The following is a 21625-nucleotide window of genomic DNA, read 5'->3' as shown; positions in this document are numbered from 1 at the left end:
AAAAAAATAACAGTAGGATGACTAATATCTGTCCTGCAAAGACAGTTTAATTCAGTGGCTGTGTTTCTCATTAATGTTTTATGTGTCAGTACTTGAACATGCTGCAATTAGTGTGCCTGGTGTTCATTAAAGCTGGGCCAGCAGCCATACCACCAGTTAAAGGGTCACAAGCAACACCAGTCTCATGGCTACAAAGAAATGATTAAAAGTAATGCTACTGTACATATTTCTGACACTTTGATGTCAGTTTGAGTGTTAGCGGAATGCTAGTATCCATTCGACTATTGACTAGGAGCAACATTTTTATCATGCGCTGAATTTATGCCAACATTTGAGTTAATTCTCTGTGAACTGTTCTGTGTCTGACTGATCAAAGCTACATACCTTGCACCTGGGAACCTGCTCTCATTTCTCACACTCTGAGGTAAAACAAACACCGGACGACTCCTCCCTCTTCTTTGAGACTTGACTGAACTTGACCGCTGCAGACGAAGACCTCAGATTTCTGCTCTGAACTACTATAACACAGATGCACAGGATCACACACTCTGTGGCTGTAGCTGGAAGAACACAGCTACAGGATGGACTTATAGATTAAGTCCTTTAACCAAGTGTTGATATCCAAAATGATCTGTGTGCAATAACTAAAAGGTTATTAACTAAAAGGTAAAAAAAAAAAGCTTTTATTGAAGTGCAGTTTTCAGATTTATATGCTCTTCACGTGTTAAATACTAGTCCAAAAAAACCCAGATAAAACCAGAGTAAAAGTCGCTAGCAAAAATTTTCTTACGTATGACAGCACTGGATCTGTGTTATTTTTCATTTTGAGTGATCATGTGGGAAAATAACACACAAACACAGAGGAAGATTTTCCAGCTGTGTTTGGGGTTCACTCTGAAGTCTGGCAGGGGTAAAGCTAGCTCAGCCTCTTGGGTGGTTTGTCAGTTAGAGGTCACTGCTTCAGCCCCTGGGTTAATATCCTTAAGCTAAACAGCTGAGTGTGGGATGAATACAAGAAATCAGCTTGGTTGTTGCTGGGTGCATGCTGTGCCATCCACACAGTGCTGGGCGGAGGAGAAAATAACCACAGAGCAGCTTCTGAATTCAGATTTGTGTCCGGCAGATTCCAGTAACTGGAGCCTTCTGATGCTGATTAGAAGGTGATCTGTTGCTGATATGTATTCTCACACACGACAAATGAATGACAGGAGGACTTCCAGGGCTGGAGGCAGTGCTAGAGTATGCCAAGTGAAAGTAAATAAAAACAGAATGCAATGATTCTACAAAAAATACATTCACGAGTTGTGGAACAATTTCAAAATAATGTTCCTCAATATAAAAATACAACTCTGAATATCTCATCACCAACAGTACATGAGATATCAAGATTCAGAGATTTTGGAGAGAGGACAGAGCTCAATCTCCCCTGAGCTCCGGAACCTCATACGGCACTATACGTGAAATCAGCCGTGATTCTGTCATGGAAGTCAGTGCACTGACTCACACCACTTACTGTGTTATCTTCAAATCCAGCTTAAAGTTCTACCGTGCAAAGATCAGCTGAATTCAAATCTTGAAATAGTTTTTGAAGAGCCTGGGTGCTGTTGTTTTTAAATGCTGCACAGTGGCAAACATGACATGTTGCTACCATCAAATTTAAAATGTGCTAATGGGGTTTTTTTGGTTTGTTTTTGTTTTTTAAATAATGCATTTTCTCATGCATAACGGCCCAACTTTTAAAGTTCATGTAGTATTTTATTCACTGTTTAAAAGCATCACATTTTTTAGGTGTGTGTGATGAGAGATGTGTATACCTTTTCTCATGATCTTCCTACACTGGAACCACATATACGTGACTGATAATAAGAAAAAGAAGAAGCCGGTCTGTCTTTTTCTTTCCGTGTCTATGTTGTGTCTTAGTGTGAGTAATGTTGATCGATGCAGAGTCATTCTATGACTTGCAGTCTGAGGAGAAGAAAAGTAAAGACTGTTTTCATGGTTGATAATGATTGTTGTCATCTGTGTGCTGTTATTTACATAATAATCCCAGCTACCTGTAATTGCTGCATGCTCTGATAGTTTTAGCGAGCTCTGCAACAGGCTGCATGTCTTACGTTACCTTTATTCTTCTTTTACTGGAACTCTTAAAACAGCCTCACGAAAGAGGAAGTTTGGTCTCCTAAGGTTTTTACTCCCCCACATCTCATAGAGACCAAATACTCTGTTTATTCCTGTTGATGAACTTTGCTTAGCTCAGCATACATGAGAGAGCTTGTCTTGGCCTGCACATTTTAACCCTTTACAGCCGATCGGAGCGGGCACGCTCTGTTTTGCGTAACTATTTTTAAATCCCGGTAGCTCTGCAACCACGTAAGCTAGCGCAATAATTTTTTTTGCATATGAAACTGGAGGAGTTGTACTTACATCTTATGCCATCAGCTTGTCCTAGGTCACAGTTTCCTTCCACATATAGCTTTGCAAAAACTGCATAAAAATCACTTGCAGCAACAAAAACATGATATTCCAGAAACACGCTTCGCCGATCCAATCAGCTGTTTGTAACACTTCCTACGTCCATCAGCGTGAACTATCACATAACCGCATGACCTGCCCGAAACCGGAAGTGATGTCATTTTGCGGAAATGTAGTTTTTTTTACCATCGTACCTCATGAGCTTATACTTGTGTTTTTAAAAGTTATGTTTGATTTCATGACTTTCTGTGTCGTTTCTGGGATGCTTAGGACTCATATTCCACTGCTGGAAATAGTTTATTTTGATGCATATGCTGTTATTTTGCAAATTTGCACTATAATATTTATTTTCGTTTTTCCTGCAGTATATAAAAATTGGTGTATTTCAAAAATAAAACTATGAAGACACTTAAAATAAATTTCCTGTGGTGGGAAACTAGTTTCTCCAACTTTTTTGTATTTACAGTTCTGAGGGATAAGCCTCTTAAATTTCTCTAACTAGAAATATATGTTAAAAAAACAAAAACGATTTTCAATTTTTTGTAGTTTATTACACTTTTTTGCAATTTATGTAATTACTATGCACCTAATGCAGACATATTATTAAAGTTTGGGCTATAATGGTTGTATTGATGTATAGCAACTTGAAATGCTCCCAAAAATGGCTCCACAGCATGTAAAAATATAATATAAGCTCTGGCGGACTTGGTTCTATGGTAGGTCTTAAAGGGTTAATAGCATACATATTTTAGCTGTTTGACCCGCTCACTCAAACACTCACACAAAGATACGCTAGCAACATTGTTTAAACTGCCTTTTAAATAGAAGGCATATTGACTAGAAAATGGATCCCATACTGAAGTAAAGATGTATCAGATGGTTGAATCTGAGAGAGAATAACTGTGCTCTGACAGTAGTGTGGCCTGTGACACCTGTAAAGCTCATTTTGCTGACTTAAAGTTTGACGTGTGCTTATTCTGTTGTGTTTCTAGGAGATGGATGGAAGTGTTGATACCAGTCTCTGGTGTGAGTAGTAGTGCTGTAGGCCGTGTCTGCAGCTGTAACATTTCCTGGCAGAAAAAATACGAGTGACTGCCTGGAGTGTGCTGTACTGTATATTGTCACAGTGATTGTGACAAGCCAGCAGCAGACATGCTGCCCAGATAAAGTGCAGTACTTGTGTACAGAAAGAGTAGAACGCGCACGGGCACAAATGTTGAGAGCGCGAGCAACACATTGCGGGCAAGCGCAAAAACTGAGTGAGAGGGGCTGCTAGTGTGTGTGTGTGTGTGTGGATAATAGCAAACACTGAAATACATATTTTGCACGCAGAAATTAATTTTGTTCACTCAAATTTAGCTTTTCTTCGCTCAAAATAAATTTCTCCTCAAAATACAACAGTTTCACCTGTAAATTCTTTTTACGTGTGCTCAGAATAGTGGCACAAAAATAACGTCATATCCCACCTGCTCTTGTGTTTTGCTGCTGCAGTCACACTGCACAAGGCTGAGGTTGTCACTGTTTAGGCTTATAAATCATCAAGTACTCTTGAGTTTAACAGTTCTTTCATGTCACTGCATATGACTTAAATTCATGGAACCCACTGACAGTTTTAGCCTTTAATATTTGTTGGTCTCTGGAAGTATTTCATTCCTCCTGCTCCAAATTTCCACATATAGACAGAAGTAACTTGGTGTGTTTGATCTTTTCCTCTTATCTTGTGAGAACAGTGTGTCTCCCAGATCCTAGCCATGACAGAGGATTAAAAATGTCACTGAGGGTGTTTAAACCGTGACAGCAGTGATAAGTGATAACATGTTTTCATTTCTACTCACTGGGGACACAAACTGAAGCCTCGTCGGCACTTTTGCTGCTCACCGACTCCCTGCAGTCACTCCAGATGTTTCGCAGGACCCTCTTAGAGGATTTGTCTGCTGGTGATACTTTACAGTTTTTGTTACTGTCATGAAATCATCACTACTGCCATTTTGTGTCTGGCAGGGCGACATTTGCTGACGTGTAATTGATGTGGCTTGGTTTCAATGAACCATAAATGGGGAGAAACGTCTACCAGGCCCATCCTCTAAACAATAACCGTGTGTTCTTGTAAGCCCGTTTTAGAGTACAGTCAAAGAACCCTTGGGAATATTCCTTTCAGCACATTGAAACCTTGAACTCACAACACGAGCAGCTTCTGTTTAAAATAAGACACATTCCGAGGCCAGTCTGAGCCTGTGACTAAACAGTAATCTTATCCTACAGCCTACTGTGTCATTAAGATGAATGGTTTACAGAGATATTGTTCTCCTGTCAGAGCACTCATTTAAAGTGGTACACTCATATTTTGAGGTTCCTTCCCAGGGTCAGGGAGGTGCTGCCTTGCTGTGATGGATTTGTCTCGTCTCTGAAATGAGTGTACAGAGCACTCTGTCATTTGCTTCTTCAAATGATGTCAAACAAAAGAAGTGCCACCACAGGCATCATGTAAGATAGTTATCAACTTAAATGTTGTTATGCATAGATTGTATTTCTTTTAGTACTTTGTATTCACTGTAAGCCGAAAAAAATTGACCCAGAACTACTTTTGTGGGTCCTCTGGTTTTAGAATAAATAATACTTTAGATCAAACGTGGAAGACAGGACTACACCCAGACTGATATTTGGTCATTCAAAATCCTACATATCCAGTTTATTTTATGTGTGTTTTGTTGTTTTCGAGTGGCGTCCAGTCTGCAAACTATACAATATCAACACATGTTTGAAGGGTGTTTCTTTAGGGTCTTCTTTACTTTTTATTTTTTATTTTTCAATGATCGGCCATTAAAAATACCAATGCCAGTATACTGGCAGATAACTAGCAGAGCAGTCCTTCAAGGTCTGACACCTCCCAGCAGGATCAGGTGTTTTTTGGACAGTCACCTATCAGGTGCTGTTGGGGATAAAGGGGTAGGATCCTGCGTGGTAACGACTAGATATAGTGTAGGTGGATGAATCTTTGGGGACAGTACTATTCTGGTATCCAGCTTTGGGGATCCTGAGTGAGGAGCACTGGAAGTTCTGTGCGGAGCAGCCGTGAATCGCTGCCAGGGTTTCCACCTAAGAATGAGTGGCTGAGTCATGATTGGAGAAATTAAAGAAAAATGACTGGCACTACCTGCTCGTGGCAGTACTCATCATCACCCATCAGATCTAATTGTGGGCTCGTGGGTGATTTGAAGGTCATTTGGGAAGATGGGGAAAACCTAATGCTGGAATTTGACTGATGTTTTTGAAGGAAAGGACGTGTGTGGGTCACCATTTTTTTTCCAAAAATGACGAATAGGTATGTCAAACATTAACCTTCTCCTCTCTCCAGCATGCAGTTTTTAAAACTCTTCTGCGCTGTCCCCTGCAGTATCCTAAAACACTGCGCTGAACTCAGCGGTGAGCGGAGTGCATGCCGACACTGGGAACTGGGCCCAAATTACCCTCCGTTGACTGGTTGTGGCAGCTTTACCTGGTGGAGATGTTGCTGGGATATGAATGAGTTTTGTTTTTACAAAGATTTCTTACTAGCTTTTGTCTCCTTTGGCTTTCTGTGTTCGTCTTTTTTGGACAGTATCTCATCTCACAACAATAAGCGCTTCACTGGTACATATCCTCTTTAGCAGCATGCTTCTTCTGTTTTTGTTGTTTAATAAAAAGGAAGTGTCTACGTCTGTATTTAAAGTCAAGAAATAGTGCCAGAGGAGGCTATTTTTTTGACATCCTGTACTGTGCAGATTTATAGCACATGAATGGATAACATGCTTTGAAAAGATGTTTCACACTGTGGATTTTTTGGTTCTATCTTTACTTTAATTCATATTTTTGTATCAACTTTATTTAGAACATTTGAACTCAACTATGCCAATTATGTACTGCAGGATATCCCACAGGAAATGGAGCCTCTCCAGAAGGACACTTTTTACCTCCACTTTTCTTTTTCAAGGCAAAATAGCTTTCTACCACAAACATTTCCGATATTTGGTGAAGCCTTTGCACAAGACCACAATATAGATTCAGACTGCAACTGGAGACGTTGGAGGTTGCCGGCTTCGTTTTCCTTCCAAACATCACAGCCTCTGGGACACAGGCTCCTCTTTGGCCACCGCTGCAGGAAGTGACTGTTTCTCTCTCTGCAGTGGGAACCAGAGGGAGTGTTTCAGTCTTCCTCCACTCCTGCTGTAGGCTGCCACACCATATCACACATTCACTGCATTCCTGCCGAGGGTTACTGAGTTCAGTTTGTTGACCTCCAGACTAGAAAAAGAATCTTGGCTCGATGTAAAGCTGATGCTTTCCACTTAATGGGACAGCTAATTGCTGCTTGATGTTGCTGCTGCTGTCATAAACTGTTTGGTTTCATCTTCAGAGCTTAGGGCATCATTTGAAGGCTTTCATTTTGAGCCAAATGTTCAAAGTGTCAGAGTATTGAGTAATTCCAGCTCACAGATCTAGAAATAATGTCCAGCTGTTCAAAAACAACTGGAACTACAACTGCAACCATCTCATGAATTGTACATCTGTGTCGAGTCCATCGTTTTCTCTCTCTCTCCTGTTTTCCACCCACAAAACACGCAGAGGGAGGGAGAGGCTGATGTGTCAAATCCTTCTTTGTACACTCTGGTTTGCACAGACATGCACAACAGTTCTCCAGATGGCCAAACAATTCACTCTGTGGACTTTTTATTTGTCTGTGATGCTTTTATTGAGAAACATTAGTTGAGCTCCCGTTTAAAGCCCAAAGCTCCTGTTGTCTGTATGATATGATGGAAGAATTATCCTTCTAAAAATACCCCAGAAGCTCATTTCCGTTTATATAATCTCCAAATATTTATTTAAGCTCGTTTACAATGTGATGTCACTCTCTCACAGCAAAAATAATATGCACAGGCCCTCACAGGCTACATGCAATGTTAGGATCTACTCTTGATCCTGTCATGCCTATAAAAGCCACCAGTCTGACAGAAGGGACTAATTATTTATTTTATTTGCTTGTTTTCAGCCTTTGTAATCCTTCCAAAGATATCCCCCTGATGTTTATACTGCATATTATATGCTCCAGTGTTATGAGAATATGTAATGCAGCGTATTGTGGTGTGAGATGATCGTATACTCCTGTTTTTGAGGATTTCTAAAGAATAATTATAGGTGCGCTTTTTTTTTCTTTCTTACCTGTCTAATATTTTACTAAGAACTGTAATAGCATTTTTGTATAAATTCGAGTGAGTCTTAGGCCATGCTACATTAGCTTATGTCTCTGCACCACTCTGCAAGTATATCTATACAATACTAGATGGCAGTGTTATTACCATGCTATGCGGATCTGTTCAGACCTCAAACACTTTGCATTTACATAAAAGATGAACTTACGTTGTTGGTTTGCTTTGGTGAGGCTGAAGCAAAAGGCCAGAAGGAGGTGACTCACTGTTGTATAGAAATATAGGAAAACATGGGAAATATCGGAGAACAGCCCTTGATTTCTGAGCTCAGTGAACACTTTTCTGATGAGTTTATAGTCTCAATCACCAGTTTCAAGTCTTGCAGAATAGAACACAAATCAACACATTCCTTTTTTTTTTTTTTTTTAAATTGCTGTGGATCAGGAGGTAGAGTGCGTCCTGTACTAATCCAAAGCTTGGAGACCAAAGTATCATTGGGCAAGATAATGAAGCCTGAGTTGCTCCCAATGCATTTGTAACCGGACTTACGACTTATCATTAAGAATGACCGAACTCCACTAGCCAGTAGCAGAAGATCTAGGATCGGCAGGAGCCCAAGGTATAAACACCAATAAGGAGAGACCACACCACAATAGACTGTTCACAAATTTGTTATATTTGACACACAGCAGCTGCAACAATGTAATGAAAAAACAATAAAATAAAATACAAAATATTTCCCCCAAAATAACAAACTAAATAAAAGTGCGCGAATACAGCTTTCTCTGAGTCAATTGTATGAATGGACAATGTCTGGTAACTGATGGATCGTTGGGGCCCGTTCAGTTTGTTTAACGTTTGTCCTACCACACTCCGATGAAGGAAGAAAGTTCGTAGTCCTGCAGGTATCTGAAGCTTCAATGGGAACGAAACTTTGGCTTCAATAAAACCTTGGCAAATCCTTTTCAATTTCGGGTTGGCTCGCCATCCAGTTAACTGGAACTGTGGAATCACTGCTCCTCGATGGGGCTTGCTTCAGACTGGGTCCGTCTGTCGAGTCATCCGTTGACAGGGTGAAACTCTGAACAACCAAAAACAACTGCAGCAGACTTGCTTTTAACTCCTAGCGATTCGACTTCGGGAACATTAGTTTCTCTGGCACATGGCATTATATGAACAGGAACGAAAATGGCAACACAGGAAATCATGTGATCAAGGTCAACAGCAAGGGTCACTGGGAGCTCATTGCTGATTGGCCAAGTTAAATGACAACAGAATCTTATTGGTCCACATCTTCCTTTAAACATAAAAGAAAAAAAGAAATGACTAAATTGTTTACATTATACATGAAAAAAAAACTACTTTCCACTGCTCTTTTTTTCTAGCTGGGCTACACATTCGTCAGAGACTGAATGTTAGAAGACAAAACACACCTAGATGTAGACAGAAATAAGGCCCAGGTGCCAATCTGCAGCTTCCCCAGCTTTCCTGTCAGTTCACAAAAAGAGAAAAAAACTTAGATCCTTTGTAATATGCCTTCACTAACCACTGGTTAGAGCTGGACCTGAGAAATGTTGAAAAGCAGACGCTTTCGCTGATTTTACTGCAGCAGTTGACTGCAAAGATGGGTAAAATTGTGAAAATAAAGATGTATGGTAGATTTTAGGCTAGTGCATTGCAGTGAGCAAGATATAGACATATGTAGTATGCGTTCATGCTTCATTCATTCATGTGGTATTCATAGTCAGTAGTGTGAAGACTAGAACACTATTCTTTCCATTTTTTGTTTTTCCTTTCCATTTTGAATTTCCTCTAATCTTCTTATGGGAATCAAGCAACATGAGGGAGTATAAGTAATAAGTATTTGACGGCCTGAGATGGTGGTAACGAAACAGAAAGCAGCCTAATGTCAGAAATGAAAAGTCTTGGATGTCTCCAGAACAACTCCTTCCTCTTCCTCATTTTAACTCATCTTGGCTGCTGTTCCAGGCTGACAGAATGTCTCGAGAAACGTCATGGAAAAGTTGCAAGCTAAAGGGGAAGGTCACAGCTCTGAAGGATCTGAACACTTTCCATGTTCCCTCCTCCGCTACAGCTGTGTTTATTGTGAGTACTGCTTAATCTCACAGCAGAGAAGAAGAAGTGAAACAACTTACCAGCTAAATCACAAGACGGAATGGCAGGATAAAGAGCATGTGCACTTGCTCCAAACATCTGGTTCAAGGCATATGGTGACGGTTAGCTGTTGTAGACTCGTGAAGTGTTGATCGCTGGTATTTTCTTCTGTCGGCACGCCAGTTCATTTCACGATTGGTGCAGTGGTTTAAAGACTGTCAGCATCTAGGAAAAGAAGCGGTGCCTAACATATGACGAAACAAAGACATCTTTAACTTGGAGTTTGGCCAATTTTAAGCTTGTTTAAGTTGAGCATGAACATCTCCTAGCATGAATTTGTCTTGTTGCATAGACTTTTATAAAAAGATCCCCACATAGCTGATCTTCTTCTTTTCTTTATTTATTTAAAGAAAAAAATTGCAGCCATGCAGTGTGATGCAGAAAACAACATTTGTATACAACAGGAAATTCCAAAAGCTCAGTCATAAGCGCTGGGAAAGAGCACAGACATGAATATTTCACATAAATATTAGAGGAGTATTTGCACACAGCAGATCTATTAGCAGCTCGCCAGGACATGTTGAATGAGAACACAGCTACACTTCTTTTATCCTCCCCATACTGTCAGGAAAAGATCCCAGTTCGTGCCCTCTGAATGCCCACAAAGCAGCGCAGTCATCTAAGGACACGTTCCCAGTGTTGGTACTGTGAGTCAGCCACATGCCACTCATCGTGGTAGCCTCCAGTGACTGAGGGCTAGGAGTGGTGCTCTAAACAAATTTCATTTGACTGGTCTCAGGTTTTCAACCTTGAGAGAAAAAAACATGCACAGTTCTGCAGCATGCACTGAATAATTAGGAAGTGTTTAGACAAGAATAGGAAGAATTTACTGCATGTCTGTGATTCCAGACAGTGTGTTGCACAACCCTGACCACTTGCTTGATGATTAGAAAAAATGTTTCCTCTTGGTTTTGAGAAGTCTCTGTGACCTCTTTCAGGATCTGGCTGCAATCAGAGGCTCAGTTTTTCCTCCTAGTTGTGTCTGATGTTGACTGGCAGTATACTGTGATTGTCTTTCTTGACTGCCAGGAGAGCCCCTTTGACAGAAGTAGGAACCACTCCTACAGTGATTTCATTTGTTAGTGACCCAGTTATTTCTTAGTCTCCACAAATAACTGTCTTCAGTGTTTTTTCCATTTTAACGGCTTTGAAATAGGAGGACTGGAAAAGTCAAGTGTTTAATGTACCAGCCTACTCGATTAACGTGCTACATAAGAACCAGTCCATTCCTTTTCTGTTGATAAAGTCTGTATTGGTATAGTTTGCCTACAGTATGTCCTTCCTCTTTCTTATCATTCTCTGGGAGCAGATTCATGAATTTGGTCTTTGTGGAGGGTCTTGGAACAGCGGGTGTGAAATCAGCTTGTCAGTAAGGCTTCTTTGATTGCAGCTGCTGTCCTCCTTATATCAAGGAGTCTTCTTGTCTCTGACTGCTCTCTCTTTACCACAGGCTGTTCTTAGACAACCAAACCAAATCAGAGTTATAGCAAGAGCTAGAGCCCGTTCTCGGACTCATTCCAGTGTTGATAAGTCAATGAGTGCAGTACAAACAGGGCAGTTTGCTCAGTGCTGATAGGAGAAGAGCATGATCAACACTGCAATACTCCAGATGTTTCAGTTTCCCACTGTTGCAAAGGAGAAGCAAAACCACCTCTATGAACTGTCAGCTAGACTCTGTATATGTTGCTCAATCTCATGTCACACGTGAAGTTTAGCCAGCGGCTTCTAGTGTAGTTTTTGTTCCTCTAGCTAAATCTAAGTCCTTCAGTTCTTAGACTTAGCCAGTAATCCACTCTTCAATGATATTCAAGTTTGCCAACAAAAGCATCTCAATATATTTCCAAAGCCATGAAATGAATCGCATAAAACTCCAATTTTTGCTTTTTATGAGGGTTGCTAATTATAGGGATCTATGTCCAGAAAACCTTTTACCCCACAGCTCTAAGAGGCCAATGGGGTGTTGTCATCACCCTGCTGGGCGTTCAGGTGGTATGGACGCCCAAAATTGAATGTGACCTAGGTGTTTCAAACTCAGAGCATCTGCTAAAAATATCTCTTATCACATACAGTGTCCGAGCTGCCTCGCTGTAACATTGTTTCTCTGCTGACCTGCTGTGTGTTCCTCTCACGGCAGGTCATGGTGAGTGTCACTGTGGGGAGTGTAAATGCCACGCCGGTTACATTGGCGACAACTGCAACTGCTCGACGGAGACATCGGGCTGCATTTCAGATGACGGGCAGATGTGCAGCGGGCGAGGCAGCTGTGTGTGCGGCCGCTGTCAGTGCACTGAGCCCGGAGCCTTTGGAGAAACCTGCGAAAAATGCCCCACTTGCCCCGATGCCTGCGGCACAAAGAGGTAAGTGCCGTGCTGCGGTTTATACCTGTGGTTTACACAGTCCAAGTTGGAGCTTTACCTGCTTGTTTGGGTTGCTAATATCCGCTGATAGATGAGAAATAAGGTGGAAAATTGAAACCTTCAGGCTGTCTGCAACTGTAAGCTCCAGGAAAAGCTCTAAGTAGTCTAAAACCAAGACCTCACATACCTCTCTCACTTGAAGACTGATCAGAAAACTCTTCCCATGCCTTCAAAGCTAACTCTCTTGTCATTTGTGACCTGAAGACATGAAACCATTTGTCTGCCGTTTGAACTCGGATCACTCCGTGTAGCAGCTCGAGCTTTTGATGGAACTACAGTTTCCTCTCAACAGGCTTCCTGTGAGAGATAAAGTTTAGTTGACAAACTAATGTTGTTTTTATTGTGCAAAAGCGCAAGTGCTGGTCAGAACTGATTTAAAAACAGGATTTTTGCTTCCATAGTGGAAGTCAAAGGCATCACTGTGCATTTGCTGTGCCAGAGAATTGATGACATTTCTATAACTGGACAATCAGTGGTCCAATCCCTGCTTCTTTCAACCTCTGTGTCGAAGCATCTTCTGACATGATACATAGAACAAGTTTTGCCTAATCCATCCACTGGAGCCATCCACTGGGCATAATGCTTAGAGGCATATAAGAATAGTGTTGTATCGATCTCTTTGTGAATGGGTGTCTTGTAGTAAGAAAGCGCTTTGAGCTCTCAGAATAGAAAACCATTTCTTTTAAGAACCAAATCAAGTTTAAAAGCAGCGTTTAACAAACTTGAAGCATCTGTGAAAGGTTCCTGTAACCTGCACCAGCAACAGTTCATGCACTCATCAGGTTCTTTGTTCTGTGTGCTGCACGGCTCACTTGCTGTTTAGTCGCAGTTTGTAGTAGAGACAGTTCCAGTGTTTTAGCAGAGCACAGTGGGGCACTTTCGACAGCTGATGTAGCAGAGCAAAAATAACAAACTGAAGCACAGTAACAATGTCATATGATTGGCTTTTGGGTTGAGTGATCTCTGCCTCCTGAATGTAGATATAAAAATGTATGCATATGTTTAGCGTGTCTTTGCCCTTCTCTGATTCAGGGAGTGCATTGAGTGCCGGCTTTTCAATTCTGGAAGGCTTGCGGACAATGAGACTTGCCAGCGACAGTGCAAGGATCACATCATCCCTGTGGAGACTCTCAGTGAGTAAACACAAATACACACACAGACACACACACACACACGCTAACACAGAGACCAACTTGCTGGCAGAGAAAAGTATTCACATCTGTAGCATCTGCAAAAGTTTCATTTTTCACATTCTGCATACCGTTTATTGTTGTTACTGTGGGACTTTGCTAAAGTAATTGTCTGACTCCCACTAATGAGGCACTATTAACACCTGATGTAATAAAGTACATTCAGATGCTCAACAGCCTGAATGCACGCGCAAGGACTTTTCCATTCCAGGAAAAACGATATTTTAAATATCAATACATAGAAGAACAGCTCGAAGTGATCTTCTACCTTTAAGCTTTCATGAGAAGCAGGATACATACACCAGACAGAAACGACTGAAGCAGCAGAGCTTGAAGCGGCTTAACTGATTAGCTGAAAGTGAAATAGTTGGCCATCTTTTATATACAGTCTATTTTAAAAACAAATTATAGGAAAATTCAAGTTTGTATTTTGGCAACAGAAGTGACCATTTTAGCAAATGGGGGGACTGGACTGTTTGATTGGACCTACAGTATTTTATTTCAGCCAAGAGTGCATTCGGCATGGACAGATGAAGTATAGTACATGTCGAGTCCTGACAGGTGTTTACGGGATTGTCTAAAGTAACGTTTTTAGTTCCAGGTACTTTGGATGGACATGTGACATGTCACAGCTGATTTAGATTTGTGCTGTGAGTCTCTGACTCTATGCAATAACCTGTAAAAGTAGCCAACTTTGTTACCAGCATTCATGCTTGTGCGTGTTGTTTCATGTGTGGTGCAGCCTCGATAAGAAACAAATAAAATGTTTGGTTCCCACTCTTTGTTGTTGTTTTGGTTTGGCTCTTTTTCATTTTCAGAGACAGACACATTTGTACTTCCCTCAGGTGCATTCTGATCGTTTCAGCAATCTCCCTCGAGGAATATGCCGACCACTGGGAATTCTTTTATCGAGGCTGTGATTGTTCTTCCTGTACTAGGACGATAGCCGTTATTCTTTTACTGATAAATTTAAAAACAGTGTAGTTACTTTTCCACGTCAGCTTACATCATATTATGTGGCAGGGTTTTGGAGCTTTCTGGTTCCAGTAGCTTAACACAGAAATCCCCTGTTAGCATCTACAGGTGCTACAGCCTCTGAGTTTCTTTTCTAGTATGGCTGTCACCTCTGTTCCACTCTCTGTGGTTGTTTGAGGCTTTGCTGCTTGCACCCTTTCTTTTTTCACACCTCTGTGATTGCTAATGAAAGCACACCCAGTGCTCAGCGGTCAGGCTTGGCCTCGTGTTTATGTTATTATGTGGAAGACGGCGGTCTGGACCTGTCGCAGCTCCACACAGCAGGCAGCTACACCATCTCGTCTACAACCCCTCATTTGGTTCAGAGTTCAGTCTATTTTAGAATCCAATCCTCCGCTGACACCTACCTTCTCTACAGGGAGAATCCACCCGCTAAACAAACCAAACCTGCAGTGCACTGCCTGTCTCGTGGTTCATTGTAAAAAGCCAGGGGACACCATCCAAAATGTTTGGCAGTGCATCTTTTTTTTTTCCTCACAGCCTGGTGCTGAACACTCGGGGGAAATGTGAAATGTTTTAAGTGGCACTGTGACACTGCATGGCCTGAGTCTGTGTTTAGCCATAGAGACTATTATATTAGCATTCCATATTGGCCCAGCATGGCCCTGGCCCAGGTCTGATGTGTTTCATAGCATTCTCTACTAGTTCAGCCATCTGACTGCCCTTAATGGTCTCCACATGTACATTCCAGATACTTTGTGCATGAACTAGAGGAGCAGGGGCTGATGGGAGGGGTGGACCAGGACGGAGTGACCTCATCCTCCCTTGTGAGGTTTTGAATCTGGTCAGATAATGATGATCGAATGCAAACAATGGCAAACAGAATGTCAGCATATCAGTCAAGGCTGTCTTTTTTGTTGTTGTCGTTTTTAAATTGTGACTTCACAGCAGAGACATTGACCGATGTGTTAAACATTCATAAGTGGTTCCGTTTGCCCCTGAGCGTGAGATTCCTCTTGGATGTCTTTTGTTCCAGTATCTGAAGCCAAACCTTAATAGTTTTTTATAATATCAAAGTCTCGCTTTGTTAGAACAGCAGTAGAAAGTGAGAAACTTGCATTTATTGAAAAATGTGTCTGTGTTTTCTCCCACCTCCCATCTCTCTCTGTCGTGCTTAGAAACTGACGAGCCCGGCGCTGTGCTTTGTTTGTACAAGACAGACGACGATTGTGTCATGAAGTTCACATATTCTGAGCACGCCAGCGGACAATCTATACTCTCAGCTCTTAAAGAGCCAGGTCAGTGCTACAAACAACAATACATAATGTTGTCTTTCCTGGGTTTTTTGTTTTGTTTTTTAGCAGCACTTGTTGGTAAATTTGACAGCTGGTAATGATCAGGTGCTTTTGGATTGTACGTAGGTATCAGCTGCTTGATTTTCACCACCATCTTTAAAGATTCTGGGTTCATTGCTCCCAACCTTACCTCACATTATTCCCCCTCAGTGGTTACAGACAATGAACCTGTCACTACAAAGGAAGCTTAAGAGTGTAGTACTGAGTGACTGTCATTCTATGTCCAGAGTCAGGGGTGTCGAATTTATTATTTTTGGTCTAATTTGTTTTTACAAATTGAACCAAAAACAACTAGAAATTTTCAGGCTGTACAGGTGGATTAAAACGGTCATATTCAATACAAACATTTGTTAACATTACTGTTACTCAAAATAAAAGACTGACTGCAGTGGGGGATGTTACCTGAGTTCGCTGTCTCCATTTACACACTGGCTCCAGAAAGTCCACACGTCTATTTTTAAGTGGGCAGAGTGACACCCTGGCCCTCTTGCTGTGTTTTCAGTGCCGCCTTAGCTGTGACTTAAGTTAAGTGAGCTTGTGTTAAATGTTGTTTCCTGTGCCTGCTTCAGAGTGCGTCAGGGGACCAGATGCCCTGATGGTGCTGGTGGCAGTGGTTGGGAGCATCTTGTTGGTAGGACTGTTGCTGCTCGCTGCCTGGAAGCTGGTCATCACTATCCACGACCGGCGTGAGTTTGCCCGCTTCCAGAGCGCCCGCTCGCGTGCCCGATATGAAATGGTAAGGATGAGCCTAACTCATGAGTATTACAGCCCCATCATGTATACTAGCAATAAACTGAGGCTCATAGTTTGAGGCTGAAAAACCTCAGCACCTTCTATGTAGGTGAGATAAACCAAGCCAGTCAAGTAAAATGGGCCCTTCAGGTATTAAAAGTCTCATCTCTCTCCCCCTCAGGCCTCTAACCCTCTGTACAAGCACCCCATCTCTACACATTTTGTGGAAACAGATTTCAGCATGTACAGTAAGTCCTACAATGGAGGGCTCCACTGATCCCTCAGTACAGGGCGCGGCGGGACCGGTCCAACAAGTAGATCAAGGAGACGTGCCTGAGGTGGATGGTGGACTGAGCACACTCACCCGTCTGCACAGTGCACACCCACGGCGATGGCAGAAGAGAAATGACTTAGTGTGTTCAAAGAGAAGTCTGTGGCCTTTTTTTGTTTTATTTTCACCCGGGAGATTCAAACCACCTGTGTCTGTGCTTCACCGAACAAATTAACACCACCCTCGTCGTGATCGGGATACAGAGTGATTAGGGTTAGAAGTGAGCTCGTCTGCAGTTATTCATCATAGACCAACTTATGGAAACCATAACTCCAGCCACATAAAAGCACTGCTCATTCTGTACAGATCAGGCAAGATATTGGCTTCTCTTTGTATATTTTTGTAGGTGTTGAAGATGCATTTTTAGCACAGACTGCGCACCCAGCACGACTCTGAACTGCAGATGATTCCAATTCACATGATTCTTAAAAAGCACATATTTCTGAGGGGGCCGGGGCTATTAAAATGTTTGGTACTACTAACTTTTACTAAGCAACTTTTCTTACCTTCATTTTGCACAGAAGTTATTGAGTCAAGTCTTGGAAAGATTTACATAGTTTTTTTTAATGTCTTAAGTGTGTGTGTGTGTGTGTGTGTGTGTGTGTGTGCGCGTGTGTGTGTGTGTGTGTGCTCCAGTTGCACTCAGTTGCAGGGTACAAACTCACCCTTCAGCATCTGAACACTGACGTTTCAGTCTGGTGTTGCTCTGTAACAAGAAAAGAACAAATCTGGCAACATTTTGGTCTGTTTCTAGAGCTGTTCTGGCCTCCTTACCACCTCTAAGACACTGCTAAAAAAACCCATTCCCAAACATTTAGCTTTCTTTAAATGTACAACTAAATAAATAACATGCATTACATTCTATACGTTAAAACACATTCAGCAGGGGTCAGCAAGTATTCAATCATGGGCTCTTTAGTATATTTATATACAGTATATATTATGGGTTCATTTATTAACTTCCTTGAATATAGGCAGGACTGGATTTAATGTGGTTATGTTTATTGATATAAGCCCAGTGTTAATATTTTTAAACACGACTATTAAACCTTATCTTGTGTCGGGGAGGCTGAGTGGCCAGATTTGGCCCCTGGTCACCATTAGCCTGCCCAGTTTATTTTATGTTGTAAAATAAATGAGTGTTAATAAATTAATAAGCTTAGTATTGGGAGGTCACAGGTCAAGGTCAGTCAGCTATCGCCTGACGGTAATGCCAGTCCAGATCAGTTCATACCCATCTGTGTATCTTATTGGCCAATCTGAGTTGCTGCTGCCACTGCAAAAGCTGTTTTTGCAACCCACCTCAGCTCCTCTTTATCATGTATGTCATTTGTACCCGGTCACATTTTGGACAGAGAAGACAGATGGTTTGAAAGAGGAGTAAAAGAAGCCATCTATGTGCACTGTGAGCGGCCATCTTTGAATAGAGGCGGTGGCTTACGACACCAACTGTCTGCCATCTATAATCCAGTTTTGAGATCCCTTCCCAGACGCCTTAACGCCCACACACATCCTGGGCCATTTGACCTCAGGACATCGCATGAAAGGGTGGGGCTAGGTCTCACAGTGAGTTCACCCGAAACCTTGGCTGATTGTGACCTACACCCGTTTTCACACCTTGGCTCATGTAGAGGATCATTAGGGGGTCCATTGTCCCTCTTGGGGGGGACACTCCCATAGGGCTTAAATCTGGGACTCTTAGAACTGAAGAAGCTACTCTGATGAGAGGTTAAACCTCTTAAAGCAGCTTAAAGAAGTCCAGACGCTTTTCTTTCCAAGCTCCTTAGTCTACACTGACCTGGATGACTGAGAACCTTCACAGACATACCTGGTTCAGTATCTTGCTTCTGCAACGTCCTTCTATTTAGGCTTTCCATGTATGACAACGAGAGGGTGGGAGGTACCAGAGCCATGCCGCCAAATCCAACCTCCTGCAGATAATTTGGATAAAGTGTTTCTTACACAATTATCTTTTTGACTGTTTAGACAAAACAAGCAATATGATGATGTCACTGTTACAAAGTGACAGAACTAATAAAGTGCTAGAATTCCATTCACCAAATATGAAGCACAATCTTCTTGGAAATATTGTGAGATAATTTTACTGAAAAGCCTTAACAAAATCCAAATAGATAAGTTAAATAGGATACATTTTTCACCCATTATCTAGTTTGGTCCTTTCACTTTTGTTTAATTTTTCAGTCTATGAATATGCCGCTGAGTTGAATAAAATGTATATATGCAGAAAAAAAACATTAATTATAATCAACAGTGTCTTTTTAAATGTATTGACAGTAAGGAAAATCTCAAACATCACCAGCCTCTGATTCTCTAAAACCAGCTCCCAAACACAGGGTTAGGGGTCTGCGCTGTGTGAAATAGCCAGCACTGTGGTAATGACGTTCTCAGCGGTTACGTTCACGTGCAGTGGAGACACAGATCAGTGTGACTGTGACATGTGCGGTGCTGTGTTAATGTTATTTGGGCACATAATATGACTGGCTTATAATATGACTCTGTATTCGCCCTGCCAGCTGTGGGAGTGGGTGGAAGCAAAGTGTCCAGGGTCATAAATCAGCAGTCGTTGTTCCCACAGGAAGAAGCTCTGTCTGAACCGTCAGAGGGAAAGCAGGACGTGTAGGGAGGGGTGAGCCTGGGGGAAGAAGGTGCTCTGTGAGCTTTTTGGTAACAATCTTAAGTGTAAGTGGCAGGAACTTGGAGTTGGCGTGAGTGAGTGATGAATGTTAATAATATTACATGTGGGCATGCGAGGCTAAAAGTGCCTTGCAGTTTTCACTTGGCTCGGGTGTGCTTCTTGGCACAGCTGACTGAAGTTCTCCCACCACTACCTTTTCCAGCTCCTCCTCTTTGTACAGCCCTGAACATTTACACATGGAAAAACAGGACTCGCAGCACTCCCTGTAACACTGCACGCACACACAGCAAAACAATAAATCTGCTTTTGTCAAAACTCCGTCAGTCTCTTGTGTTTGCTTCAGTCCATTGTTGAATTTTCTCAAAGGCTATTTTAGGACGAACGTTGTGAATCCGAGTTCTATTCCAGGACATCGCACATGCGTGTGTGCACACTTCAAAGTTTGGTAAAACATCTGTTTGCACCACTAACTCTGCTCTTACATGTTTGATGTGTAATTGCTCAGACAGGACTGCTTCTCTGATGCTGTAATTTACACTTGGTTAAACTCCTCCCACACATTATCATAATGACTCTGTAATTAGGTTTATTCCATGTGCTTCAAATTAACTTTTTTTTTTTCATTTTTAAAGAACAGCAGCTAATTTAGTTCATTCTCTCTGTTTAATATGTCACTAAATGTTGCACTACACATTTGTGCAGAGTTAATTACATGTCCACACATCAGAATCCATACAGAGATGTGAACATTCGCATGTAACAGTCAGTATTTTTTGATTTGTTATTTTTATGTTAATGATAAATGATTATAAAAGATCTTATAAATGACAGTTTTGTCTCTCACAATAAAGTGAAATGTGTTTAAAAATTTTACAAAGGGATTGAAGACACTTTGTACTTTAGGGGAACCCCTTTAACAAAGCTGTTAATCTCCACTGCTTTTGCATTGTCCTCAGTTTATCCCCGTCCCCAGAAGTGTCTGTGATATGCTGTATGTACACACACCAGAAAAAAATCTTAAAATGCAACAAAAGAAAATACTTTTTTTCTTTTGAGGTTTTTTTTTCTTCATATTTTCACAATTACCTCCATGCTCCTGGGACAGAGTTTTACAAAGGGCTGATATCCTTGTCGATAATACAGAGGACAGTGTAGTGTTGTCGGTGTTGATACAGTGTTGTCTGTATGTAGGTGAGTCTTTCTCAGCTCCATCCAGTCCGGCCAGTGAGACACTCGTGGAGTCACAGAGCTTAGGTTCAGCATGGCTGCCAGAGGACGGAGGGAGGGGGAACTTTAGTGTAGATAACAAAAAGAGTAAACATGGGAAAATAAAGTGTTAACAGCTGGAAGATGATAATGGAGGCTAATTACTGCTGAACAGACGTCTGACTTCATGTTCTGATGAACTACAGCTCGGGGGGATAGATGGTCTATTTACTCCAGTTCTGTTAAACTGACATTTTATCATTTTTAAGTATGGTGATCCCTGGCGCATCCCACTGGTTATATTTGTGAAGCAGGATCCATGTGGTTTTTAAACCGTCCAGCATTTTCTGACAGGCCTTTATGGAAGCGTTTGCTTTAATATGGCTTTAATGCACTGATATAATGGACAGCTAACCGAGGTCATATTTGAATATTTCACTTCCTTTTTTGCCATCTTTCCTGTATGAAAAACAAGCTTCCTTCTGCTTTATTGCCACAAAACATTGTGTTTGTGCTCGCCCTGCATCATTTCACTGTCCTTCTCAGACTGACACCTACAGCTTGGAGATCTGCTGCAGCTGGAAAAGTGTAACTGCTTTTGTTTCATGTTGTATGCTTAGTCATTTAAAAAAGAAAAACAGGGGGAATAAAATCCCACACTTACAATAAAGAGTAAAGCTGGACATACAAAGTGAATGTACCAAGTCTGTCCCATATTCAGCAAGTGAAAATAAAATAAACAAAAGGTGAATCAAATGGACCATTACGGCAAGCCTGGGATGGTCAATTTGGTAAAGTAAATCCGTTGGGCACAATCTTACTAGAGGCATCATCAGCTAGACTCCATCCTTAAACAACCATGAGCACCTCACAACTCCACAAATAGTTAATTCTAGTATTCCTTTAAGCAGCCGTGTCTTGAAAAGTGGCCCA

General features: G+C 41.6%; 1 protein-coding gene across 1 annotated transcript in view; it reads left to right on the top strand.

The window, feature by feature from the left end:
* The window catches only part of itgb5 (integrin, beta 5), a 41467-nt gene extending 21663 nt beyond the window's left edge, over positions 1–19804 (top strand). Inside the window, exons 12-16 of the mRNA XM_085435528.1 lie at positions 11965–12187; positions 13280–13380; positions 15591–15710; positions 16337–16503; positions 16681–19804. Of these exons, the coding sequence (XP_085291654.1) occupies positions 11965–12187; positions 13280–13380; positions 15591–15710; positions 16337–16503; positions 16681–16776 (707 nt within the window). The 3' untranslated portion in view covers positions 16777–19804. The remainder of the gene's footprint in view (positions 1–11964; positions 12188–13279; positions 13381–15590; positions 15711–16336; positions 16504–16680) is intronic.
* The last annotated feature ends 1821 nt before the right edge of the window (positions 19805–21625 follow it).

This window comes from Copadichromis virginalis, linkage group LG16 (assembly GCF_057382275.1).
Source record: "Copadichromis virginalis isolate Kocher_CV1m ecotype Utaka linkage group LG16, C_Virginalis_male_GT1.1, whole genome shotgun sequence".
In the NCBI taxonomy this organism is placed as follows: domain Eukaryota; kingdom Metazoa; phylum Chordata; class Actinopteri; order Cichliformes; family Cichlidae; genus Copadichromis; species Copadichromis virginalis.
Note: the sequence above shows the minus strand (reverse complement) of the source record. Positions and strands in the feature narration are given on the sequence as shown.